Consider the following 27805-nt stretch of genomic DNA (forward strand, 5'->3'; position numbering starts at 1 on the left):
GTATCCGGGGTCAACGAGGTTCGGTCTCTTTCCTCGCTAGTTCCCGGCCCGGTTTTCTCTTTCCGTCCGCCCGGAGCTCGCCCCGACCTTCTTCTAACCCCGGGGGTCGGAGGAGGGGCGAAGACTGAAGACCTTTCCTCCTCTCTGGGCTCCGGGACCCCCACCAACGTTCCGCGGCCGGCGCCCATGGTGAGGGAGGCCGCCGGCCCGGGACCGCGGCGAGCTTCTACTACGGACGAGGCGGCGTTGGCGGGTCTCGGGCCTCGGGCGCCTCAGCGGCAGCAGAGCCAGAGGACCGGGGCGTCGGCGGCTCCGGTGCGGGCTCCGTCCCGTCCTAGGCGGCCCCCCGCACGCTCTCCCACTCGGATGGGCCCGCCCGCCCCATAGATGTTGCTGCTGAGGCGGCGGCGGCGGTGGCCGGTCCAGCTGCTGCCCCCCCTGGCCTCTGCCCCGGTGCTCTCGTCCTCTCTGCTGCCGCCCCCTCTCCCGTGCCGCCCCCGCCGCCATGGACAAGATCCTGGAGGGCCTGGTGAGCTCGTCGCACCCGCTGCCGCTCAAGAGGATGATCGTGCGCAAGGTGGTGGAGTCGGCCGAGAACTGGCTGGACGAGGCGCAGTGCGAGGCCATGTTCGGCCTCACGACGAGGCTCATCCTGGAGGGCCAGGACCCCTTTCAGAGGCAGGTGGGACACCAGGTGCTGGAGGCCTACGCCCGCTACCACCGATCGGAGTTCGAGAGCTTCTTCAACAAGAGTTTTGTGCTGGGCCTTCTGCAGCGCGGCTACAGCACGCTGGACAGGAAAGACGTGGCCATCCTGGACTATATCCACAATGGGCTAAAGCTGATCATGAGCTGCCCGTCCGTGCTGGACCTGTTCAGCCTGCTTCAAGTGGAGGTCCTGCGCATGGTGTGCGAGAGGCCCGAGCCGGCGCTCTGTGCGCGGCTCTGCGACCTCCTGAGCGACTTTGTGCAGTGCATCCCCAAAGGGAAGCTGTCGGTGGCCTTCTGCCAGCAGCTGGTCCGGACGATAGGACACTTTCAGTGCGTGTCCACCCAGGAGAAAGAGCTACGCGAGTATGTCGCACAGGTGACCAAAGTGAGCAACTTGCTGCAGAATATTTGGAAGGCTGAACCTTCCACCCTGCTGCCTTCCCTGCAAGAAGTGTTTGCAAGTATCTCTTCCACTGGTAAGGAGTTTTCTTGTAATTTTCTAAAGCAAGTGTGTAACAGGAGCTCCATAGGTAAAAATAACTCTTCCCCCCTCCAGAAAACAAAACAACCACTCTCAAGCCTACAGGTCAGTAACCACGGCCAAAGATTTATTAAATTCTTTTGTTTTCTTAGGTCGCCCGGCACTTTATAAATACACCAAAAGCAGTATTGGTTCAGCATTCTGTTAGGTACCAACACTGCCGAACCTGGAAGATAAGAAAGGTTAATATGTCCTTTTAGAGCTTAGGTTCTAGCTAAGAGTATGAAAACAAGGATAAAAATGTTGTAGTTCGCATAATAGGTACAGGCAAAGTAGTTTTGGAGGTGTCGGGCATTTGTGATTGGAGGTGGCATTTGAAATGAACTTCAAGGATAGTTAGGATTTCCGCGAGTGGAGATGTAACTTTCAGGGCATTTCGGGAAAGAGGAAGTGTATAAACAAAGTTTGGCTACTGGAAAAGTTCATAAGACGTGAGAATTGGAGAGGACTCTGCTGGTGTATAATGAAAGTAGTGGGAAATGAAAACTGGAAAAATAAAATAGGGCCACATCATAGAAGGCTTTGATGTCTCTCAGCTCCCAACATATTCACTGCCTGCTCTCCCTCATCCATGCCTCCTGACTTTCCTAGCTTCCTTCAAGTCCCATCTGAAATCCCACCTTCTACTGGAAACCTTTCCAAATCACTCTTAATTCTAGTGCCTTCCCTTTATTGACCATTTCCTATTTATCTTGTATATAGCTTATCTCTTTACATATTTATTTGTGTGTTGTCTCCCTTATTACATTTGAGCTCCTCCACGGCAAAAACTCCTTTTGCTCTTTTGTATACCCAGTGCTTAGCAAAGTGCCTGACACATAGTAAGCACTTAATAAATTCTCATTAACTGACTGGTAAGAAAAAAATCAAGAGGAACAAATTTTAAACCTAGGTGACTAAGGAAAGTGTGGTGGAGGTGTAAACAAAAATAGAGAAATCACAAGCTTGAGGTGATTAGTGGAAAAAGATGAATTTTGTTTTAGAATAAATTTTAAAACTACTCGGTTATAGGAACATAAACTTAGAGCTTTAAGGTACCTTAGTCACCATGCAGTCCAATTTGCTCCGTTTTACAGTCGGAAAAACCCAAGGCTCAGAGAGATTAATAGATTTGTCCAACATCAACAGGTAGCGACTGGATTCTCAAGCCGGCTTCCCTGACTCTCAGCCAATGATGTGTCTATTGTTCCATGCTCCCCTCTATCAAAAAAGCTAGTGAAAAAACTGATCAAGCTTCCTTACTACTTTGCCTTTGCTCAAGTTATTTATGCACTGCTTTGAAGATGAAGTTTTTTCCTAATTATTAATGACTCATTATAATAACAGGCTAAACATTATAGCTAACTCAATTGCCTAAATGTAATATGTCCAATTTCTGTGAGTTTCGTAGACTTTCCAGAAAGTAATTTGTGTCCTTCCTCAACTTATCACTAATATTTTGTTCCTATCCATTGCAATTTTTGTTCTCTAATATATAGGAGGGGAGAATAACATTAGGAATGTGTAATGATGGGCATTTAGAGATATAGATGTTCTTTGGGGTGAATTCTGAAGAATACTATCACAGATAAGGTGCAAGGCAAGAGGAAAGTAGGCCTTATTGGGGTCCTAGACTCCTTCATCAGGAAATCTCTCACCTATGACCCTTCATTTCTTATTCTGACCTAGTATTTCCTGATCTGGAGGTATCCTGTGGGATTAGAAACCTGCTCCCAGCATTAAATTACCTTTGTCCTCCACACCCAGTCTACACACTCCCATTTGATGTTTCATTTAAATGTAATTATATACACTAAGTATACCAGTAATATCTTTTCTGTCTTGTCATCCCCCTCTGCTCAAAAGCCTTCAATAATTTCCCATTGCTTGCTCAATAAAAATTAATTTTGTATCCTGGTGTTTATGACTCTCCTTGCAGTGGCCTCATCCTGCCTTTTTAACTTTGTGTCCCCCAGCTAGCCCTCAGCTAAACTCATTCCCAGATTATTCTTCAAACTTTCCTAACATGGTGACTTTACTTGGGCCCTTCACTCCTTTGGACTGCGTTCCAGTGAAATCTTACCCATTCTTCAGTATTTTTTCTTAGTTAAAAAGAAGGATTCAGTTTTGAGATAGGAAAGTAGGTATCCAGATATGACTGACATAAAAACAACAGGCATTAGCAAAACTTTGTGAAATGCAGCCTCCCTTGCCTTCCTTCACTCCTTGACATCCTTACTTTCCTTCTTTGCTGGTTACCTCCCGGTGGAATATGATCTCTTCACAGACCTCCCTAAACTCATCATTCACTGCCACCTTTGTAGCCCTAGATCATTCGATTTGGGTAAATTAATTATTCATATACTCTTATCTTCCTATTAATTGTGTAAATTTCTTGAAAACAAAGGACTATATTTTATTAATCTTTGTATCCTAAACATAATAACTGACCAAGTCAATTTATTAATCAATTTCTTGGGTGATTTGTAGAGATAAAGCTGGTAAGAAGAATGCACTGTAGGTTGACATCCTAAATCAACTTTCAGTGACTACTGGAAGTGGGGTCTGCTTTTAGGCTAGGCTCCCCTCAAATCGTACTACTTGGTGAGAACTGTAATCATCTATATCTATTTAAAATACTTTATCACCACTTATGTGGCAAGAAAAATATGAGATGTCGAAATTTTATGAAAGGTGATGTTACATTTCATGCTGCATGTTATACTTGTTCAGTCGTTTTTAGTCGTGCCTGACTTTCTGTGACACTGTTTGAGGTTTTCTTGGCAAAGATACTGGAGTGGTTTGCTATTTCCTTCTCTAGCTTAATTTATAGTTGAGGAAACTGAGGCAAACAGAGTTGAGTGACTTGCCTAGGGTCACACAGCTAGTAAGTTTCTGAGGCCAAATTTGAACTTTGATCTTCCTGACTCCAGACCAGGGCTCTCTCCACTTCACACATAGCATGAATACTAATTAAGATTATCAATTTTTTTCTAAATATTTTTAAATTGCCATTTTAATCCATACATATCATTGTAGCATTGTTAGTATTCTGTTGTAAGTTGAACAATGTTTACCTCTTTCCTTTTATCTTCCTTTTTATCTTAATGGATGTGATAAAAGTAAATTTTTACCTCTTAATGTAACTAATATGTATTTGCTACCGAACATTTATAGTTTATAAAGTTTTCATTTGATCCTCACTACAAGTACCCTATGAAAACTATCTCAGGTAGTATTTTTGTCATCTTTCTAATAAGAAAACTCATCCTGAGAGAATTTGAGACTTTTACCCCCTGGTTTCATTTAAGTACTAAGTGGCAGAGTAGGATTCAAACCCATTGGCCGTATTGACTAGGTTCATTTAATGGTTATAAGTTATTTTAAAATAAAATGCCAAATGATGTAACTGCATAGCACTTTCTGTTATATACTAATAACACACACATATGTGGAAAATAAGCATTATAGCTCCTATGTGCTAAGCACTGGACTAAGAGGGGTTTTTTGTTTGTTTTCAACAAATATCTCGTTTGATCTTCTCAACAACCCTGGGAGGTGGGTGCTATTATCATTCATATTTTACAGTTGAGGGAACTCTGGGCCACAAGTTTAAGTGACTTGCCTAGGGTCATACAACTAGTGCATTCCTGGGGGCTGGATTTGAACTGAGGTCTTCCTGAGTACAAGGCCAGCTTTTTCTATCCATTGTACCACCAGCTGTTTCTAAATATTAAACAGATATTATGTTATATAAATATGAACTGTAGCACAAAATAACCATGTAATATATAATAATGAACAAAAGGTAACCTTGATATTTTTAGTAAGTCAGATGTTCCAGACTTTTGACTGTCTAGTGCATGGATGTACATAAGATGTACTTTAAGAATATATAAGCCACCATTTTCCTCCTTTTACTTTTTAAAAGATGTCTTTGGGATGTAGTATAAAAACATTTTATGTTGTGATTTATATTCTGTTAATGATATGTTTCTAATAATGTGCCATATTCCTCCATGCTTTATTTGGACTGTCTTGTGGTATGTTTTTTAAACAGATGCTTCATTTGAACCCTCTGTTGCCTTGGCAAGTCTTGTGCAGCATATTCCACTGCAGATGATTACAGTTCTCATCAGGAGCCTTACCACCGATCCAAATGTAAAAGATGCAAGTATGACTCAAGCTCTGTGCAGGTATTTCCTGTCACTGTATTGACAGTGATTGTAGATTTGGAAGCAAGAGACATTTTTAACTAAAATACAAAGATTACGGAAATCACTGCAATGAATAATCTCACACTTGACAGTAGATTTCACTACCAAACCCACTTTTAGTTTTTTTAAACAACATAACAAGATTATAAAACAGTTTTTTGTTCATTCTTTAATGTTAATGGCAACAGTACAATATTGAGTATGGTCATAACAGTGCAAAGTGCTATATACCCAGGATTTTCATAAAGCTGACCCCTTCTCCCTCTATTTCCAGACTCCCTTCTGCCTCCAGATCCAAACTCTTAACCATTCTTTGCCCAGAATTTCAAATTTCCTCACTTGTTTCTTCTTTTCTATCTCTAGACATTTTGGTCTTTGTTTAAAAGACTTTTGCCTGATCCTGCCTTTCATAGCTTTCATACCATCTGCTTCCTGTCACTATCAGCCTTAAATGAATTTAACCCCCAATGCCTTCATTTTCTGGCCACCTTTTCTTTTCCCTCCTTAATCTCATTCATCACTATTCTCCCTTTCCCCTCTCTCCCTCCAGAATATGAGCTTCTGATGCAGAGATTGTTTTGTTCTTGCCTTTGAATACCTAGCACTTTGTATATATAATGCCTGACTGGTTGGTTGAATGAATACTATACCAGAATTATACTCATGGTGGCTTTTCCCTGTTTTCATTCTCCTTGGTATTTCTGGAAATTTTAACACTCCTGGCAAACCTACCCCTTTTTCTTAAAATTTTCTGCCTATGCATTGTATGACCCTTCTGTTTTCCTGGTTCTTTTTCAGTTTCTTTGATTCGTCCTTTCTGTCTCTCAAGATTTAGCCTTTAGTTCTCTTCTCTTTCTTAAAAAAAAATTGATGAAAATATACTAACTTCTGATTTCATTGGTGTAAGGAAATAGTGTCAAACTCACATGGAAATGGGGGCACTAATAGATACATAAGAGTCCCCACAGGCCACATATTGACTTTGTTTTAAAGTGTAATGTTATCTGTTTTATTGTATTTTTATTGATTTTGTTAACCATTTCCCAGTTACAGTTTAATCTGATTCAGGCCATAACTCAGGAGTTGACACTTCTGGTCTAGGGATCTCCCAGGCAAGACTCTTTCAACCAGTGCAGCCTGAAAACTATTCTATAGCATTGCTGTATTATAAACCCTAGGGGGAGAGGGATTGTCCCTTACTCATCTGTCTTATTCTTCACAATGTCTCACTCATGGGCACTCACATGTTCAAATCTGTAGTCAGACATTTATTAAACACATCCTGTGTGCCAGGCACTGTGCTAAAAATGCAAATATGAAAAGGAAAGATGGTGCCTACTAGACTACAGTTTACAATCTAATGGGGGAAGACAACATACAAAAGAAAGGTGAAAAGCTGGGGAAAGGAAGATAGTTGGGGCTAGGTCATGGTGAAGAAATCAGAAAAATCCAAAATGAGGACATACAGACCTATGGAAAATGAGGTCTGTCCTGTCCCTTCTCCTTAAATGTAGCAGTTTATGACTCTACCCTCTAGTTGGAGGGGCAGAGGGTATTGATGAGGTGTGAGTAACAAAGCTGATTAGATCTTGCAAAATGATTTCCTAATGAAGAGTTTACTGGGGGCATGGTGGAAAAGTCCAAGAAGTCCCAAATGGTTGGGAAATGAGATATCTGAGGAGACACTAAAATACTTATTTTGAATGAGTGCATAGATAATAATTCAGTTTCTTGTAAGTGTGTTAGATGCAGAGGGAATAAGCTGTTATTTATTCATCTGAGAACCTACATTTTTATTCTCATCTTAATCCACTGTAAAAATAAATAAGTAAATAAATGGATTAGTGCTGTGTTGCTGTTCCTAAGCAAAATATTTTGAAAATATGCTTACAAGTTTTTTCAGATTTTCTTTTGCCTTTCAGAATGATTGATTGGCTATCTTGGCCTTTGGCACAGCATGTGGAGACATGGGTGATTGCACTGCTGAAAGGACTGGCAGCAGTCCAGAAGTTTACTATTTTGATAGATGTTACTTTGCTCAAAATTGAATTGGTAGGTGGAATGAGAACCTTTAAATTTAGGGGATATAATGAACAAATAAATGTTTGGGCTTGTTTGGAAGGTGGGAGAGGGAGTGCTCACTAAAGGTATGTGAATACTCAGTTAATGGGTTATAGAGATGTGCTTGTTTATGAATTATTTGTGCATAATTAAAATAAAAGTACTTTAAAGGCCCTTTTAAAATATGGTGTTACAATTGAATCATACATAGTAATAGCTCATATTCCTATAGTTCCTTAAGGTTTGACAAAAGTGGTTTACATGCATATCTTATATAAAGACATATCTGTAATCAGGTTACATAGAAAGTATTTTACTTGCAAAGTTGCCTTAACTTAGATACCAGACAGTGCCTTTCAGGGGTACTTTTAACGCTGCAGAGATGTTGGGTTTTTTAAAGCGGGGGGGGGGGGGGGTGTTGTATTACATTAAGCCTATCTTATTTCTCTCAGCTGCCAAATACAAAAATGAAAAAGGTTACTTCAGAACTTCAGGAAGAAATTTTGATAACTTAAGAAATCTTAGACTTGGCAATTTTAAACATGTTCATGATTTTTTTTTTAAAATGAAACATAAATGTTTGGATTTTTTTTTTTAAAGGTTTTTAATCGACTTTGGTTTCCTCTTGTGAGACCTGGTGCTCTTGCAGTTCTTTCCCACATGTTGCTTAGTTTTCAGCATTCTCCAGAGGCTTTCCATTTGGTAAGTTACTTTTCCATTTTATTTCTATATGCTAAATTGCTTTTAAATTTTTTAGTATTAAGTCAAGTTTTATATTGTCAAAATGAGGTCATCTCACCATATTAGCAGCAGGCTATTTAAGATATCACATCGGGGATAAATTAGATATTAAGCACTTGTAGTCTTGGCAATTCAGGTTCCAGTTCTGCCTCTCTCTAACTCATGTCCTCTAAGGCAACTCTCTAGGACTTAAAAGTTACAGATAAGTTACTGTTTTGTGTTTGGTGGAGGGATTTCCACCCAGAAATTCCCAGCACTTGTGGAATTACAGGACTGGATTTTATTTTTTAATGGAAATTATAATACCTGAACTACCTATGTCAAACTTGTGTCAGTGTAAAGAAAGTGCTTTGTAAATGTTAGAACTCTAAATCTGGGTTAAAATTAAGGAATATTTTCAAAAATTGAAAGGATAGAATCTTTTTTTGCTGACTTTTTTGGTGTCATTTTTGTGAATAGGTAGAATTCTTTTAAATACAAAACTGTTTATAAGAAGGACTTTGAAATAAAAAAATAACATGGAGCACACAATAAAGATAAGGCTCCTAAAAATTCCCGAATGATATGGAAAGAGCTTAACATCCTTCTTCCACTCCCCATTTGTGTCCTTTCCTCCAACTATTAATTTTTCCAAAAAATTGCTTTTATTTGATTCTCCTATTTATTCAGTCACCAGTCCTGTAGGTGACACTTCAGCTGAGCCTAGGCAGAAGTGAGGTTGGAGTACATTCCAGGCATCAGGGAACAGAGATGAGAAATGGAGTGCCATGAAGTAGTAAGAAGGGCTAGATTGTTTGGCCCGTAGGGTGAACAAAGGGGAAGAGTGTAAGTTGGTTGGGGCCAGGTTGTGAGGAGCTTTAAATGCCAAACAGAGAAGATTGTTTGCTCCGGGGGATGGGTACTAGGGAGGCACTGAAGTTCGCATCCCACTGCATCCTGGGCCATCTTCAGTTGTCCTGACCTATATGTGGCCACTGGACCCAGATGGTTCAGAAGACAAAGGGAGGCTGGTGATTTTGCAAAGCCCTCCCTCATGAAAATGAAGCACAAACAGCAACGTTTGTGAGTAGAGAACTTCCAGTTGGGCAACATGGTTGCTTGCTCTCACTCTCTCTCCCTCTCCCTCCCTCCCTTTCTCTCTTTTCTTATTTTCTTTTTTCTCTTTCTTCTCTTGTCTCTCTACATAGGGTATCACACCCTTACCTGATGGTGCTCTGCCCAAAGACAGTGTAAATTTTAATCTCTGAAACTTTATTGTTGTTGTTTTGGGGTTTTTTTTTCTCTTAAAGATTAACCTTAACCCCAAATCACTCTGGTCCTAGACCAAGCCCTACTCGGGCCCTGATTGGCTCACAGTGAATGCAAATAACAATTATTTCTGTTTTGGCTAGAAACCCTGAGGGTCCTCTCCTCCCAGATTTTTTTTTTTTAAAGAGGCTGTTTTTTATTAAGCCTTAATCATTGAATGAGTGCTGCCTCAGTCACACTGAGACCTGTTAAAGACCTTAGCTTAAAAGGGCCAAGGTCTCCCACTGCATCCTGGGCCATCTCCAGTTGTCCTGATCCATTTCTGGCCTCTGGGCCCAGATGGCTCCGGAGGAGAAAGTGAGGCTGGTGACTTTGCACAGCCCTCCCTCACTCAAATCCAGTTCGCGTGGGTGTCATGGCATCACCTCCCTGGTGTCATGGTCCTCTTTGAGAACGAAGAACAAACAGCAAGCAGCACAGTTTGAGTGCTGGAATGACAAGATCCCCCTGCAGTTTGGGAGCTATTACAATCTTCTTATTACAATAATAAAAAGTAAGGAGTGAGGGCATGAACTAAGGTGGTGATGATCTTGTGAGTGGAGAGTAGGAAGCAAAGGTTATTAGAGTTATTATGGAGGTAAAGACAATCAAATTTGGCAACTGAGAATATTTAGGCTGTAGAATGTTTGAAAGATTACTTGTAATTACATTATAGATTACAAGTACTTGTGTGTAATCAATATAACTTTATGGAGAATAAATCCTTCCATCCTTCCTTTCCTTGTCCCTGTAATAGAACTGGAGGTTCAGAACGTGTGACAGGAAATACTCTAAAGGCCCAGATGTGCTTACCAAAGGAAAGGGCAAAGCAAAATGCTATCCTCAAGGGATTTGGAACAATATAGTTGGATATTTTTTTGAATATTTTTTCTTCCCCCTCCAATGAAATTTCCCCCATTTTGATATTACTTCTATTAATTTTGGTTTAAAATGTTAATAATACTAATTATTTGTAATACCAGCTGTGAAAATTTTTGAAATTTAAATAGACATATGACTTATTTTTAAAAATCAACACCTGGACTGGAGGCAAGATTAAAGCCATTGAGGATTATTGAGCCTGGAGAAGTGAACTGAAGTGTGAGAAATGTCTTTCAAGTAAATGAAGCAATGCTCTAGAAATCATAAAAATGTACTGTGGCCAAACGAGCCAATTGTATATGGAGTTTGGGTAGGGAGGAGAGTTGAAGGATATGTTTTAGGTGGGAGTAGAAGAATAACCCAAGAACTTTAGATTAGCTTTTACCTTGAATTAGCTGTAGAAAAAACTGTAGGTACAAGGTAATTTCCCATAGTAATTATGCAATTAGAAAAGGGTTTGGAGGAAACAATTATGTTGGGTATTTGCAAATAATTAGTTTTACCCCACACAACAAAATGTTATCCATGTCTGCTGAATACAACAAACCATTTGCTGCAAAATTGAAATGGTTTCATCATTCAGAAAATCTCTTAAAATAGTAGTAACTGTCATTGGAACCATCTTACCTAATCTTTAGTCTGTTGACTTTAGTGGACCCTGTCTATGCTGTATACTCTCTTGGTTATATCAGCAATAACAGTTTTCCAGTTTTCTTTTTTATGTCTTCCTCCTGAACCATGCATTCATTATCAAAAATGGCAAAATTCCATTCCCTTAGAAATGAGTCTGTGACGTCACAGGTTACAAAGACAAAAATGACTCAAATTATTACATTAGGTTTTAGTCTTAAGAGTAGAGAGGCTTCTCTTACTCTTAGAATAGCTAATGAACCTGTGCCATAATTGTATGTGTCATATGTGACCTCTTATTTCCAAGATTTTTAATAGTATTATGATTTACTACATAATATAAAATTCCCATAAATGGAAGGCTTAAATCCACACTAGATGGAGCTCCAAACTAAATTTGGGCTTGTCTTTTAGAAAATATAACTCTTTGATATAGCTGATTAGTATGACAAAAACTAAGGTTCCTTCCTCTTAAAATATTTTCAGAATGGTAATGTTGACCTCCTTATTTTATATATAATTTATTTCTTAAGAGAATTACATGAAATTTTATATAACTTTTAAAAGCTAAAAGTTGTCCAAATTTTGAGAGTACCAAACTTAAAATACTGTAATATAAACTATCCAGAAAAGTGTTGCATTAAAATATAGTTTATAAGCTAGGCTGTTATCAGATATATGATCTTATAAATACATTTCAAGTGATTTTTTTTTCCTTTTTTCCTTTAGATTGTTCCACATGTGGTTAACTTGGTTCACTCTTTCAGAACTGATGGCCTGCCTTCTAGTACAACCTTTCTAGTTCAGTTAACAGAGCTGATACACTGTATGATGTATCATTATTCAGGATTTCCAGATCTTTATGAACCTATTCTGGAAGCCATCAAGGTACAGTGTGACATGAATGTGCAATAACATTGACATGTAAACAACTGAAATGGTGACAACTGTGAAGTGTGTCTTGAAAAGAAATAGTAAAGGTTAGCATTCTACATGATCATTAATAACAATTTTTATGGATGCTATAACATGGATATATTAGTAATTATAAATAAATTAAGAGCAGTAATCTGTAGTGTTTATAAAATGAGAGTGGTCCTTAGCTCTCCTTTTTATATCCCTTATATTAGGAATTATTTGTATATCAGTTTCTTAAATTATCTGAACTGGTTATAGAAGTGTTAAAAATTAGTATGGACTGTAGTTCTGTCCTAGAAGCTAATTCAGTTAGACTCTGTGACTGCATATTTGAAAGACAAAAAAAAAAAAAGATATACTTGTACTCCTTGTTTTTCTTTTAATATAAACTGATTGCTAAATCATTTTTGATCACAGCTCAGTTTATCGGCATATGGATTCAATCTTTAATCTCCTTTTGTATTCCCTCCTACTTACATCCTGAACTTTATTTACAGGTTGGCTAATGAGTTTTCCAGTTGAAGTCTTTACTCTCTTCTCATCCTGAAACTCTCCTGAGCCAAATTAAAACATGGCTGTCTTTGTAGACTCGTATTTATTTCTTGCTGTGGTATTTCTAATTTAAATTTCAAAAGAAAACAATGATCCAGAAAAGTATGACAGGTCGATATATTGATGAGACAGAAACAACTTCAAAAAGTGATCTTTTCATTTCTTCCAAATACTGACTTCATAATAGATTAGTATACTGTCTTTGCTTTGTATTGTCCTCCAGTTAATAGAATAAAAGTATATGTGACTCAATGAGTTTACAGCACATGTAACATTACACTGGTTTTTTAAAGGGAGAAAGTGGTGTGGTGTCATGGAAAGAACACTTCATTTATGTCAGTCTGAGTCGTTCAGTCTCTCTGAGGCTCATTTTCCTCATTTGTTAAAAGTGAGGATGAATGATACTTGTATTACCTACCTCATGGGGTTCTTAGGATCTAATGAGGTGATTTAAAGTGCTTTTTATTTTATTTTTTTAAAGTGCTTTTTAATAAAAGCTGGGAAATGCTGTCAGTAAAAACACTGAGCTCTTCTAACCAGGGCATCTATGTCACTATGTATAGTATTGTCACATAGAACCGCATAGGAGCTTGAGTAATAACTATTCCTCAGTAAACATGTAACTTGGGATAGAATTTATCATCTTGAGACCATACCCAATTACCTGCTGGTTGGTTCCTTGGCCTTTATACCATCCTTAATCTCCTTGGTTAGTTGCCAAACAGTAAAATTCATTAGCAATTTTCAGTTCTGATTGACCAGTAAAAATTCTATCCTGCTCACAGTAAGGTTTTCCTGGTGCAGACTAGTTGGTACATGACCATAGTACGTTCCCAGCTTACTATCAGTTTGTAGCACATACTCATCAAAGCCTCATTATATGTTGGATGTGTTTATAAATTATATGAGTACTTTTTGCCTACTTAAAAAGACAAATTCCTGAGACTCCATTTTTTAAATGTTTTTAACCAATCAAATTGGAAAATATTTCCCAAATGTTTGGGAAACATTCTGACAGCTTCTATTTCTTTTTCTTTCTTTTTCTTTTTTTTTTTTTTTGCATATTCAACTGTGACTTCTCAAGGTAGAATAAAAATTGGATCACTACACAGCCATGCCTTCCTCTTTTAGTGATAGAGGGTGAGAGTCAGGCAAGGCAGCATTCTGACGAAAACAAAACTATCAGAAAATAAAATCAATTTGTTAAACTGGAAGCAGTGAGGCTTGCTTATATGTTGTTAGAACCCAACTAATGGGGTGCTTTGCGTTTGTATGATCTCTAAAGCCTCCTGGTGACTTTTAGATTGGTGTTTTTCAGTCACCAATAGAAGAAAGTTCTGATAATTGTTTCAGCAAATATAAGAGTAGAGGAATGGGAGCAGCTAGGTGACTCAGTGGATAGAGGACCGGCCCTACAGTCAGGAGGACCTGAGTTCGCATCTGGCCTCAGACACTTGACACTAGCTGTGTGACCCCAGGCAAGTCATTTAACCCCAATTTCCTCACCCGAAAAAAAAAAAAAAAGTGGAGGAATGGATTCAAGTCCTACCTCTGACACTTACTGGCTGTACACTTGAGCGAATACTTTAACTTCTCGGGCAACTCTTTAAGACTGTAACTTAAAAGAGCAGTTACAGATCTGCCCTGGTGGAGGGAATTTTCTCACCAGAAGTTCTCTAAACAAATGATATCATAGCTTCAGGTTTGTTTTGTTTTGTTTTGTTTTTAAGTACAAGGTACTGTGCCTCCTATTGTTATAGCGCATTTGCAGTTTTTATAAATAATTTAAAAAACTACATGAAGCAAAGGATAACTTTTATTACTACTTTGTTGAAGTCAATATCTACATCTTGTGGATTTAAAAAAAATCCATAAATAGAAATTTATGGGAATATGTGACTTGACTTCTTGAAGATAGTGAGAATAATAGTATTTTCTAAGTTTTGGGACATTTTTAAAATATGCTGTATTTTTTAAAATTATGCATAGCTCTTACTAACATCTTTTTGTATAATATTTCAGAAGAAATACCTTTTTCTTTGTGTCTCTGACAGTAGTTTGTTCCTAAATTGGGACTTTGCTCTTACTAATAAACTTGTATTATTGCCTTATGGCAGAGTACCATTTACAAGAAATTTTGGTACTTTTCTGAAATCCAATTTAAAACTTAAATAAACTTAGCCTCTTGTGGTCATTGTACTTCAGAGAAGTAGTTTTGTGTGGAAATACAAAGCTAAGAAAAGGAAATCCTTTCATGAAATCATATTGAGTTCTTACCTTTCTAAAGTTTATGTAGCAGGTGATTACAGTTTTGGAAAGTCTTGCTTCCACCCACTTTCTCACCTATTTTACCTTTGGTTCCTCCTCATCCTACTCTTATGCGTCAGCTCATTTCAGGTCTTTACTTGAAATTTTTCTCAACTGCATCTTAAAATCTGGATAGGAAATAGCTTTATGTCTTTAAAGAACAATGACGTTTAAAAATAAATAAATAAATTTTTTAGATAAAAAAAGAAGCCGACTTTTCTGCAGAACTAAGAAATTAAATGGAGTTATTTTAAGTAAAATATAAAGTTTGGCTTGCTAAATATACATAAAGCTGTGTATCTAGATGTTCTTTTTGACCCCAAACCAGTTTGCACATGTAATTATGGTGTGAATGTTGGGAAAAATAAAATATTGTGTATAAATGATGTACGTATTACATTAAAGGGGTTGTAAAGATTAATTTTAGTCTTGTTTTTTTTTTTGTTGTTGTTTTTTTGTTGTCATTGTGGTTGTTTAATTTATTTGATTGCATTTTGGTTTAGTTCTTCATTCTCCCATCTTGTAAAAACACTGCAGCATATTTTCTGACCTCAAAATCTTATATTCATAAAAAGTTTACAGGGCACGGTTCAGAAGTAACCATTATAGTATCTTTTTTTGTTAGTCCTTGTAGTATTAAAGTTGATAATTTGACTCTAGGAAGATTTATTTTGGCTCTGGATTGTAGTTTGAGTCTTTGATGATTAGCCAGACAATTTTACTGTCTGATTTCAAAGCCAACTAAGATACAACCCTGGGTTGTCAAAGTGGGGAATTGTGACATGACAGGTAAAGAAAACTTAACTCTAAATAGAAACCTGCTGCTGCCACAGTACTAGCTAATTCAAAAGCAAAACATAGTACATTAAACATTTTTCCTCTTGTCTTTTTTTTTTTTTCTTTTAATGATCTACAGGATTTTCCTAAACCCAGTGAAGAGAAGATTAAATTGATCCTCAATCAAAGTGCCTGGACTTCTCAGTCTAATTCCTTGGCATCTTGTTTGTCTAGACTTTCTGGAAAATCTGAAACTGGGAAAACTGGTCTGATTAACCTAGGAAATACTTGTTATATGAACAGTGTGATACAGGCGCTGTTCATGGCCACAGAGTAAGTTTAAACTTAAGAATGTTTTATGTATTCAACAAACATTTGTTAAACTTTATAGTATGAGAAAAGCCCTGTTATATGCTAGGGAAAATACAAAGTCAAAGAAGTCTTGACCTCACTCCACAAGGAGCTTAAAATCTAGTGGAGAACCAATACTTACCAACAAGTAATAAGTGTTTATTAAACTATTATCTGGTGAGTGATAAGGATACAAGAGAAAGTTCCTACCCTCGAGGAATTTATAGTTCATATATATGATATATAATGAGCATAAATCCCATAAAAGCTTCAGAGTACTATGGATCATGAGAAATTTATGATTTTGACAAGATTAGGAAAGGAATCATGGAAGAGTTGGTATTTGAGCTGGATCTTGAAAGACTGAATAGGATTTTAACAGGAGAGATAGGGTTATTACAGGTATAAAAGTCTGTCAGATAGGATACTGTTCTATGTTGTTGGAACAATAAGTACTACAGTTTGGCATATGGATTAGTTGGAGAGAAGGCTGGATAGGACTGGAAAGGTTCTTGGATGACATACCAAAGGGTCTGAACTTAGGGAGTCACTATGAATGTTTTTGAGTGAATGTATTAAGAATTGCAACATTAGAAAGATTAATAGCAACATATAGGCAACGTTATAGAATGTGAGAGGTTAAGGGTCAGGAGATCAGTTAGGAGACTGCTACAGTAGTCTGTTTCATGGGTAATAAGGGTTTTAACTAGAGTGATTATAAAACAGTAGAAGTGAAAGATAGGAACAGGTGAGAGAGAGACTACAGAGATAAATGCTATCAGTTTAGGGTTTAACTATTCTAGAATGTGAAAGAGAGAGAGCCTTTAAAGCCAGGGGATGTTAATATTAATGGATTTTTTTTTCTTTTAAAAGTTTGTCCACGCTGATCATATTAGTATTTTAACACAGCAGAAATAAGAAAAACACTTTCCTATAACTATCTTGTTCAAGAATTAATGAAACCCAGAAAGTACAAATATAAAAAACATCTGAAAATTGGAGTGTCGATCATTTCCTATACACTTTACAGTCAACCAACAGGCATTTATTTAACTTTTGCTACATAGAAGGCAGGCACTGGAGATACAAAGACCAGGAAACTAAATAATCCCTTCTCCCATGGAACTTACATTTTGTTGGGGGAGGCATGTACAATTAGAGTATTTAAGAATGGGAGATACTAGCAGTTGGGAGATATCAGGAAAGACTTAGCATAGAAGGTGCTGTTTGAGACATGTCTTGAAGAAAGAAAAGTCTAAAAGGCCAGTCTAAAAGAACAGGTAGGAAATGGGCTATATGAGAAACATAGAAAGCCAGTTTGGCTGGAAGCAGTTGGGCTAGACTGTAGCAGGTAGGAAGGCATATGATGTATAATGTAATTGGAAAGTTAGATTGGGGCCAGGCTGTAAAGTATTTTAAAAGCAAAATAGCATGTTTGTGATCCTAGAAGCAATAAAAAGTCCTTGGAGTTTAAACGAGGGGATGACATGGTCAGATACATGTAGATACAAGTAGAATAAATTAGTAGCTATGTAGAGGATAGATTGGAGTGGGAAGAGAAGTGAAACATAAGAGTTCACTTAGGGGAGATCATTGCAGTTTTCCTTGTGAGAGGTGATGAAGGTCTGGCCTACGATGTGGTGCTGTAAGAGAAAGGGTCAAATGCAAGAGATAGTGTAGAGGTGGAAATATTTGGAAACTTACTGAATACATGGGATAAGGAGCTGACAAGGACCGCAAATTTTTGTGAGCCTTGAAAATAATGAGTAGTTTGCAACATGCTGAGTTTGAGATTGGAAATCTAGTTTGAAATTTTTAGGCAATTAGTAATGTGGAGCTAGAGTGCAGAAGGGAGACTGGGACTAAATATGTAGATCTGCGTCATCTGACTAAAGGTGATAATTAAATCCATGATGCTGATGATCTCTGAGAGAATGTAGAGAGAAGAGAAAGAGAGCTCAGTATAGGGCCTTAGAAAATATCCACAGTTGGGAGCTGTGATATTGTGATCCAGCAAAGGAGACAGAAAGGAGGATTTGTCAGAGGGGTAGGAAACCAACCAGGAAATGAAAGTCATGGCCTGAAAACCCAGAAAGATGTTTGAAATTGGGAAGGGGACAGGACAGGAAACAGTACTCAACAGTGTTATATGCAATGGGAAAGACCATCACAGCTGGTAATTAAGAGGTTCTTGGTAACTTTGGGGAGAGGAATTTTCAGTTGAGTGATAAGGTCAGAGGCAGATTGTCAAGGGTTGAGAGGAGAAAGAGGTAATGAGTATATATTCTAGAGGTTTAAAAAAGGGAGGAAAATTATGGGATGATTACTTCATAGTATAGTAGGGTTTAATCAAGTTTTTAAAGGATGGGGGAACCTTGGGCATGTTTGAAGGCAATAAAGAAGGAACCAGTAGATAGGAAGGGATGAAATAATTAGGGTGATTGAGAGAACAATCTACTGGAGAAGATAGGAAGGAAGAGTGATCAGGGGCAGTTACATGGGCAGGAAGAGCCTAGAGGAAGTCAAGATTTGGGGAGGATTTTGAGGGTCTTAGAGATAAAAGAGAAGATGGGGATAAAGGAGCTCCTGGGGAATGGCTTTGATATCTTCAGTAAAGTAAAAGGTAAACTCCTCAGCAAAAGAAGAGTGCTTTGTAATTCTGCGTGCCTGTGGAGAATGAGATTAAGAATTGTTGGGGAGAGGTGAATGGTTCCCCATGCTGCTAGCTTGGCATAAATCACATAACTTTTCTGAAAATCAGGGTAATTATATCTGTTCTTTCTACCTTAAACAGTTGGTTGTTACAAGTAGAAGAATATATTATGGAAGCACTTCATTGCACTGCTATCCAGTCATGCATTGTTATTTAAGAAATCATCATTAAAATTAGGGCCATAGTGTTAAGATTACTACCTTTTTATCTCCAGCTTTTTTAAAGCAATCATTTTATTTCTACGATTGGAAATGAGGAAAAAGGCTTGAGTGAAGAAAATAATGTAGATTAATGTTGATTACCTGATAGTAAATGAGGAGTATCATTTCCCCAAAAAAGCCTCAGAAGATTTGGGTGAAGCAGATAGCTTCTTTTTAGCCCCTCTTTAAATATTCATTTCACTTTTCAAAAACACATTAGTAGGGGGAAATAGGTGCATCAAGTGGCACTCCAAGGGGGCTCATTGCTCTTACTGGTTTTATGATTTACTTATGAGTAACTCTTTTCACACCTCTTATTTCATTTGATCTTCATAATCCTCTAAGATGGACAGACTATAAATACAACTCCCATTTTTAAATGAAGCAACTAAAATTCAGAGAAGGTGATATAACCCACTTCATACAACTGGTGAGTGGCAAAGCCAGAATTCAAACACAGGGTGAGCACCTTGTCTGGCTGTGCCCTTGCTCCTTGAAGCTTGCAACGATTCTGGTACTTTTTGTATTCTACAAAATTCTAATTGACAAAAAATGTAAAAGAATATATTGATGGCTCTGAGAAGGGAGTGTCATGACACTTGGAACTTCTGTGGCTATACTAGTATCTCTTTATTTAAACTATGTTATCTCAAAATATTTTAGTACAGTTTTCCATTCCAGACATTTGGAATGCACACTTACATAGTGAGTAACACTTAATTCAGGATTATAGAATGAGGTTTTCATCATAACTTGATTTTCTATGTAATTTTGAGTTTACCTCTTTAAGAATATAAAACATTTTAACCTCTTTGAAAAATTAAAATAATTACAAAACTTACTGCACAGATCTCTCTGCCTTTTTAACCAGAGGATTCAATATATAATTTAACCTTTTTGTTATGACTTAATATCATGATGTATTATATTGTGTAACATATTCATACCTTCTAGGTGATTGAGGTATGTCTTATTATTTGACCCTATGCTTAAAGATAAATGGCTGTTTTTGCAATCTTGGGGGTTCCCCCCCACATAAATATGGTGCATTGTGTGTGAATTAGTAATGGTCTTAACGGCTTTAAAGGTCATACAGTGCAGTAACTTTCCTTTAGATCCATATTTGTTTAAATTTAAAGAAATCCTTCTTGTTAAATAATACCATTAATTCTGTTTTATTCTCTTTCAGTTTCAGGAGGCATGTATTATCTTTAAATTTAAATGGGTGCAATTCATTAATGAAAAAATTACAGCATCTTTTTGCCTTTTTGGCTCATACACAGGTAAGTATGAATTTGCCTGTGTTGATTATAACAATAAACACATTGTGCCAGGTCTGATGAACTGTTCATATTGTGAAACAAGACATCACATGAAAATAAGGTATCAGCACAGTTTAAAATGACCTCTTTTACATGTTTCATGGCAGACATCTAATGGGGGTAGTATCTTGCTTTCTCATACAGGTAGTAGAGAGTTTTTTTGCCAACTGCTTTTGAGTATAGTGAATTGTGACATTTAGAATTTATTATTTCTGTACAGCATATAAATGAAAATACAGGTTTTTTTTTACTGGGTGTTAATTTTGCCAACATTGTACAAGAGGGAATAAAACAGTGAAGGAAGAAGAACCTTGATTTCAAGGTAAAGGAGAGTCAGTAATTTAATGATATTTGCCTTTGGGGGATGTTTTTTACCCCACATTTTAAAACATAGGCCCAATTGATGAAAATGGGCCTCTGAGATTCACTGCTCTCTCTTCTGGCCCAGGGGATTCCCAGGAATTAAAGTGGCAGTATCTAGTACTTTTTCCCTCTGTAATAGGGATAGTTTGTTTTGTTTAACTCTTATTATCCATAACTTTGCTAGCTAGCCATTCCTAATAGCTCTTCTTGTTGGTAAGAATCTGGTACCAAAAAGCAATTCCCCCCCCTTGGTGTCACTTACTGCCTGTGTGAAGACAAGCCAAGGATTTACTTTGCTTTTGTTGGAGAATATTCCAACAACTTTCATATAATCTCATTGTCACAGTCCTATGATATGTTTATGATCTATTTCTGCATTGTTAGTAAAATCTCTCCACCGTGTTTCACCTCTCTGGTTCCTTGATTTCCTCACATGAGTGAGGATGTGCTATGCTACTTAACCCCTAGGTGGCACAGTGGATAGAGCACTGGCCCGGGGTTAGAATAATTGAGTTCAAATGTGACCTCAGGCTCGTAGTAGGTGTGCAGCCAGTCTCTTCACCTCTGTGTGCCTCAGTTTCCTCAGTTAGCACCTACCAGAATTATCTTACCAACAAGAAAACTGATTTCTACAGTGGGAATAATTGGAGCCGTAGGAAGAAGTAATTATATATTAGAATTAGTGTTGAAGAAGGAAAGAAAGGATAGTTACAGTCTGATATACAGCATAGATTTAGGGAAATCGGTTTTCAGAGGCTTCATAGAAAAAGTAGGTAGGAGCCTATGGACTACAATTCTCTAGGGGTTATCAGCCCTGAAGAAGATGGGTAAATTTCAGGAGTGATTCTAAAAACTATGAATTCCAGTGAGGTTGTGAGTCAGTAACCAGAATAACCCAGATGACGTACAGCTGTCATATGAGAGGCAACATATCTAGAACAAGAAAAGTGATCATCCGTTTGTGCTGTTACTTAGTCTGACCATATCCAGAGTATTGTGTTCCGTCTGCATTTTAGGAAGGAAATTCATAAAGTGAAAAGAATCCAGAGGATAATAACCAGGATGATAAAAACACCTCAAAATCATGCCATGAGAGGATTGGTTAAAACAGTTGGGGATATTTTAACATAGAAGGCAAAAGGAACATGATAGCTAACTTAGAGGGGATTTTTGTCCAGGTTTTAGAGTAGATGACCTCTGAGGTCACTCCAAGGCCAACATTTTACAATAATTCATAAGTTCAGAGGATAAAGACTTGGCCCAAAGTTATTTTGTTCACTATGGATAAATTGTTTATTTCTGTTCTAATCTACCTTTTGTCAATAGAGGGAAGCATATGCCCCACGGATTTTTTTTGAGGCATCCAGGCCTCCCTGGTTTACTCCTAGATCACAACAGGACTGTTCTGAATACCTCAGGTTTCTGCTAGACAGGTAAAGTATTTCTAAACTTTACGAATAGGAGATAGATTTTTATATTGATGTTTAGATATTTCAAATGAGATTTTATTTTGGTATTGTTTTAAGTATCTTGAAGTATCTATAATATATTTATTAGCTGTGATAAGGAGGAAGATTGGTTTTAAAAGCCCTTGCATTCAATCTGTTCTTTCAGCATTATTTTTTAAAATACAATTTAGTTCTTCCTGGATCATCTTGTTTTATTCCTTCTGACAACTGGTTGTTTTGAGTACATTTTACTAATCACTTCTGCTTAAATTTTTTTTAAACCTATCCTTTTTTTGCTTTATAGCCTAAAATCTTTCTTTATTAAAGATGATATGTTTACCTAACTAACAAAGTTCTGTACCTTGATCCCAATGAGAAATTCTAGAAAACTTAGTAAAGTAGGTAGATTGTAAGTACAGTTTATCCTTTGTTTCTTTCCCTTCCCTTCTCTTAGTTTTTGGTTGCTCTAAAACCCTGTAATCTTTCGAAATTCTGAGCCTGGGTGCATGCAGCCAACTGCTTGTTGCATAAGACACTGAGATAGGCCTGGTTTCAGTTCAGTTTTCTGTTCTTTCCTTCACTTGGCCTTTCTTTTCTCTGTTTAAAACAAATTAAATGGCTACGTATAGTTATCATCTCCAGCAAACTTTTATCAAGCTGGGGCATTGAAACATGAGTTTGAGAAGATATATTAGAAGAGTATTAGAGGCTATTAACATATTTAGAAAACTAGTCCAAAAATAGACTTACCCTGTTTCACTATTAACTCGATCAGATTTGCCTCCCAGTTTATTAAATGCTGTGTAGGACTAATTACTTCTTTACAGGCCTTGTCCCCACCCCAAGAAAATGAAAACTCTTTGATTATAGGGATATTTTAAAGATGAAGGCATTAGTTGGTAGTAAAGTACTTCAATTTCATAGCCAAGTGACATGAAAACAAGGACTTTCTTTAGACTTTAGGCAGTATCACTTTTTGTTCATTTAGGTTAGTTTGTTTTCTTGCAAAACCAAAGTGATGTAAACAGCAGACTTCAACTTATAACATTGTAAAAATGAGAAGATAATATTTCTGAAATTTGAGGGAAGAAAAATGACATTCTAAATTACTGATTTTTCTGAAAACTTGGTTACTTGTAATTCTAAAGCTGGTTGAGAAAAGATAAATGTAATCATTTCCTTTGTAGACTCCATGAAGAAGAGAGAACCTTGAAAGCCCTGTCTTCACTGAAGCCTTCTGAAAGTATGGGATCCAAAGAAACCTCGTTACAGGAAGTAGCCAACAAGGCAGCACCATTTACAGAGATCCCTTACACAAATGATAGTGAGAAAACCTTAATAGAAAAAATGTTCGGGGGAAAACTACAAACTAATATACACTGTTTGAACTGCGGGAGTACCTCACAGAAAGAGGAAGCCTTTACAGATCTTTCACTTGCATTTTGTCCTTCCTCTTCTATGGAAAACCTATCTTTTCAAGGTCCATCATGTTCTCCTAAGGTGCAGGATGATTTTGTGGTACAGGCTAGTGTGGTAACAACTGGCTCTCCTGAAGAGTCGGCACTCTGTCACCCTGTCCCCGATGGCTTTGGCTCAGAGACAGTCATGGATGAAGCAGCTTTAGACAATCTTCCTTCTGAGCTTCACTGTACAGAAAACACTTTGGTCTCTAATGAACCATGCAAGATTCAGATTAATAGAGGAGTATCTCAGAAACCAGGAGGTGAAAGCACACCTTCAGTTACTGACTTGCTAAATTATTTTCTGGCACCAGAGATCCTTAATGGCGATAACCGCTATTATTGTGAAAACTGTGCCTCTCTACAGAATGCAGAGAAAACTATGCAAATCATGGAGGAACCTGAATACCTTATTCTTACTCTCCTGAGATTTTCCTATGATCAGAAGTGTCACATACGACGCAAAATCCTAGACAATGTGTCACTGCCATTGGTTTTGGAGTTACCAGTCAAAAGAACTAACTCCTCTCTAACTTCATTATCAGAAAGTTGGTCAGTAGATGTTGATTTCACAGATACTAGTGAGAACCTAGCTAAAAAGCTCAAGTCCTCAGGGACTGATGAAGCATGCTGCCCAAAACTGGTGCCCTATCTGTTAAGCTCTGTTGTTGTTCACTCGGGCATCTCCTCTGAAAGTGGACATTACTATTCATATGCCAGAAATATCACAGGTTCTGACTCTTCCTTTCAGCTGTGCCATCAGTCCAAAACTCTGGCTCTAGCTTCCCCTCAGGGTCGTTTGTTGGGGGGAGAAATTCCTACTGCAGTTATTGAGCAGGATCTGGAAAATAATGAAATGTCAAAGGAGTGGTTTTTATTTAATGACAGCAGAGTGACATTTACCTCATTTCAGTCAGTCCAGAAAATTACTAGTAGGTTTCCAAAGGATACTGCTTATGTTCTATTGTACAAAAAACAGAATAGTACTAGTGGTTTCAGTGCTAATAATACAACTAATGGACTCTGGGTGAATGGAGATCCACCTCTGCAAAAGGAACTTATGGATGCTATAACAAAGGATAATAAACTATACTTGCAGGTGAGTTGGAAATATACCTAATTTGTGACTTACAGAACTTTTCCCATTTGTTTGATTGTCACGTGTGGTCAGAGTTTTGCAAATCTTACTTAGCTAACTTTAAAATCTCATCTCTAAGTTCTCTGAGATTTGTTCTTAAAGTGGGAATTTTGAGTTCTGAATATGAGTTTAGTGTAAAAGATACGGAGTCTATAAAATTGCAAATGAGCTTTCTAAAGTCTTTGTAAACCATTATATGCAATATAAGTACCAGTTCATAGTTTATAGTTAATTATGTTATTTCATTTATTTGAAAGTTGTCTCACACAGTTGAGATAGGTGAATTTGTTCAGTCAGCCTTCAAAAGGAAGCAAAGTGTCTTGCTTATTGGGAAAGTCCTGAGGCCCTTGCAGAAATCCCTGTTTAGAAAATCTCTCAACTGCAGCCCTTCACAAAACGTATATTGTATGTGTTTGAAGTGGTTCAGTCATCTAGTCCAGGTGACTTTCTGGCCTTACAGAATTGGCATGCTTTGGAGCTTTGTTTCTGACAGTCAGATAAAGAACTGTTGAAGAGACTGGTAGAGGATGGAAGAGGAAGAGGGCTATTGGTGCTAATCTTAAGGAGGCAGGAAATCCCAGGAATGTTTGTCCTCAGATTTACAATTTGGCAAAATAATGAGTAGAGTATTGAGGAAAATATACGCCTCTAAGATAAGGACTTAAGACTATCCTACCAGGCAAAACTTGATAGTTATTATAATGGGTAAAGCAAATGCAATCAAAACACCCTCTATTGGGATTTAATATGTAAGCTATGTGACTGCGAGATTTTACTTTTGCGAAATTGGCTGACATTCACTGGCATAAAAGTACAGTATAATGGTATGGCAGCCACAGCAGAAATTAACTTTCAATCTAAGTTTTTTTCTAAAGGGAACAAATAATGTATTAATTAAATGTGTAAATTACATTATAGTGCATGTAATTGCCACGTAGAATACAAGTCAGTCAAAATACTAGAAGAAACGGGTAGAAAGAAAAGAGCTTAAATTAATGCTTAGACAAATACATCTGGAAGAAAGTTTCGTAAGCCACATGTTGTTGTTGAATGGAAGGAAATTTTAAAAATAGCCCTAAAAGACACCTCAAAAGATTTATAATAGAACATTGTAATAAAATGCAGAATTGACCCCTAGCATATGAATAGATTATCTTCCAAACAGTAGCCTCTAAATTGGCTTTGTTAATTTCAGAAGGTATTTTCCCAAAGAAAAAAATTACTGAAATGGTGGTTATGATCCCCAGGCTAGTCCACAGCAGCCAGAATGTACTTTGAAGTAATTGGCCCCATATTAATACTAGAGAGCTTAGGCACAGTGTGTAACAATCAAACCTTTGTGCCTAGGAGTGCTAGGCACTAGAGATACATAGATAAAATAGTTCCTGCCCTTACAGAGCTTACATTCTATGCTAGAAAATAGTTTGCACAATGATTAATAAAAACATTTTTAAAGAATTCCAACTTGGGATAACTTCCTCTTCCACCAATTTAAAGCTACTGGTAATGATTTGCATGGTATAGTTAAGAAAGGGAAAGCAGATAGGAGGATTAAATTTAGCAGGGGTGGGGAACCTGGCGCCTCAAGGCCACATGTGGCCCTCTAGGTCCTCAAGTGTGGCTGTTTGACTGAATCCAAACTTCACAGAACATATCCCAAATCCTTTTTTTTTTCCTTGTCCTTGGCCCACCTCTTTCTCAGTGTCTGTAAGTGTGCCCAAGTCACCCCCCATTCTTTTACTAGCACTTACTATCCCCTTGAGCTATCTTGTAGTTCTGAGTATAGTTATATTCAGTTGAATTCCTAGAAAAAGGGTGGTTTTTTTTAGGCAGTTGGGGTTAAGTGACTTGCCCAGGGTCACACAGCTAGTATGTGTCAAGTGTTTGGTTTGAGGTTGAATTTGAACTCAGGTCCTCCTGACTTCAGGGCCGGTGCTGTATCCACTGCGCCACCTAGCTGCCCCAGAAAAAGTTATTTTCTACACACATCACTTCTGCTTTCTCTTCTGTCACTCCTTAGCCCTTGTCATTCAACTGAAACTTCTCCCCAATTAACAGACATCTCTTAATCACCAGATCTAATGGGCATTTCTCTTTTTTCATCTTTCTCACCAAAGCATTCAACACTCTTGACTATCCTGGAATTCTCTCTCCTGTTTTCATGACAGTACTCTCCTAGTTCTCCTTTGCTGGCTCTTTATTTATGTTCTACTTCTTAGCTATGCCTCAAGGCTCTCTTGTTTTGTACCTTCTCTGTATTCTCTCCCTTGGTGATCTCATTAGCTTCAATGGATTTATCGTCCCTAGGCACCCAACTCCCAGATCTACATATTCAGCCTTAGTCTTTATCCTGTGCTCGAGCATCACGTCTGTAACTGCCCACTTAGGACATTTAAAGTGTATGCCCTACAAAACATTTCCAGTTCAACAGGTATCAAACAAAGCTCACTCTTACAAAGCTCATTGTTCCTCCTCAGACTCACTCTTCTAAACTTCCCTGTTTCTTTGGAGAGCACCACTATCCTAGTAGTCTCTGAGGATCACAAATTTGGCATCTTACCTCTTCTGTCTCTTGCGTCTAGTCCCTTCTTAGTCTCACACAACTACCACCTAGTTCAGGCCCTCCAGCACCTCTCTGGCATGTGGTAAGTCATATATTTTGCAAATACTATACTTAACATACTAAGTATGCCGAGTAAGTAAAAGTTAAATTATTTGCAAATTTTCTTTTATCTACAATAATATAATGTCCAGAATTTTGTGGCTTACCTAGCAAAATTCAAGGCACACTAATGTGCCTTAACATCCTTTGGGAACCATTGGTCTATCCTTGCTGTTGCTCATGTCCTCTATCTTATATCCCATGCCTGAAATGCTTGTCCTTATTCTCCCAACTGCTAGGGATGAAGGACCCTTCAACCCTAAACTGTCGTTGTCTCCCCCAGTGAAACATAAGGTCCTTGAGAGCAGGGGCTATTTGATATTTGATTTACTTGGTATCCCCAAGATATCACGACACCCAGCCATAGAATAGATTTTTAATGCTTATTAGTTGATTTTTCCCTTAATAAATATTTAAACCCTTGAGCCTCACACTAGTAAGAAATACTGGGTCTCTGGATATACAAAACCTTTTTTACATTTTAGAGGAATTCTAGGCTTTAATTGTCTCTGAGTGTGGAAAGAATAACAAACTGGTTCTCAGCA

At 37.7% G+C, this 27805-nt stretch overlaps 1 protein-coding gene across 1 annotated transcript in view; it reads left to right on the forward strand.

The window, feature by feature from the left end:
- The first annotated feature begins 456 nt into the window (after window positions 1-456).
- USP38 (ubiquitin specific peptidase 38) overlaps window positions 457-27805 on the forward strand; it is a 38167-nt gene continuing 10818 nt past the window's right edge. The window contains exons 1-9 of the mRNA XM_027866828.1: window positions 457-1187; window positions 5292-5427; window positions 7371-7500; window positions 8110-8211; window positions 11779-11937; window positions 15743-15936; window positions 20057-20150; window positions 21879-21985; window positions 23188-24559. Coding sequence (XP_027722629.1) covers window positions 506-1187; window positions 5292-5427; window positions 7371-7500; window positions 8110-8211; window positions 11779-11937; window positions 15743-15936; window positions 20057-20150; window positions 21879-21985; window positions 23188-24559 — 2976 coding nt within the window. The 5' untranslated portion in view covers window positions 457-505. The remainder of the gene's footprint in view (window positions 1188-5291; window positions 5428-7370; window positions 7501-8109; window positions 8212-11778; window positions 11938-15742; window positions 15937-20056; window positions 20151-21878; window positions 21986-23187; window positions 24560-27805) is intronic.

The sequence above is a fragment of the Vombatus ursinus genome, unplaced genomic scaffold, assembly GCF_900497805.2.
Source record: "Vombatus ursinus unplaced genomic scaffold, bare-nosed wombat genome assembly UNPS02014784.1, whole genome shotgun sequence".
Classification (NCBI taxonomy): Eukaryota; Metazoa; Chordata; class Mammalia; order Diprotodontia; family Vombatidae; genus Vombatus; species Vombatus ursinus.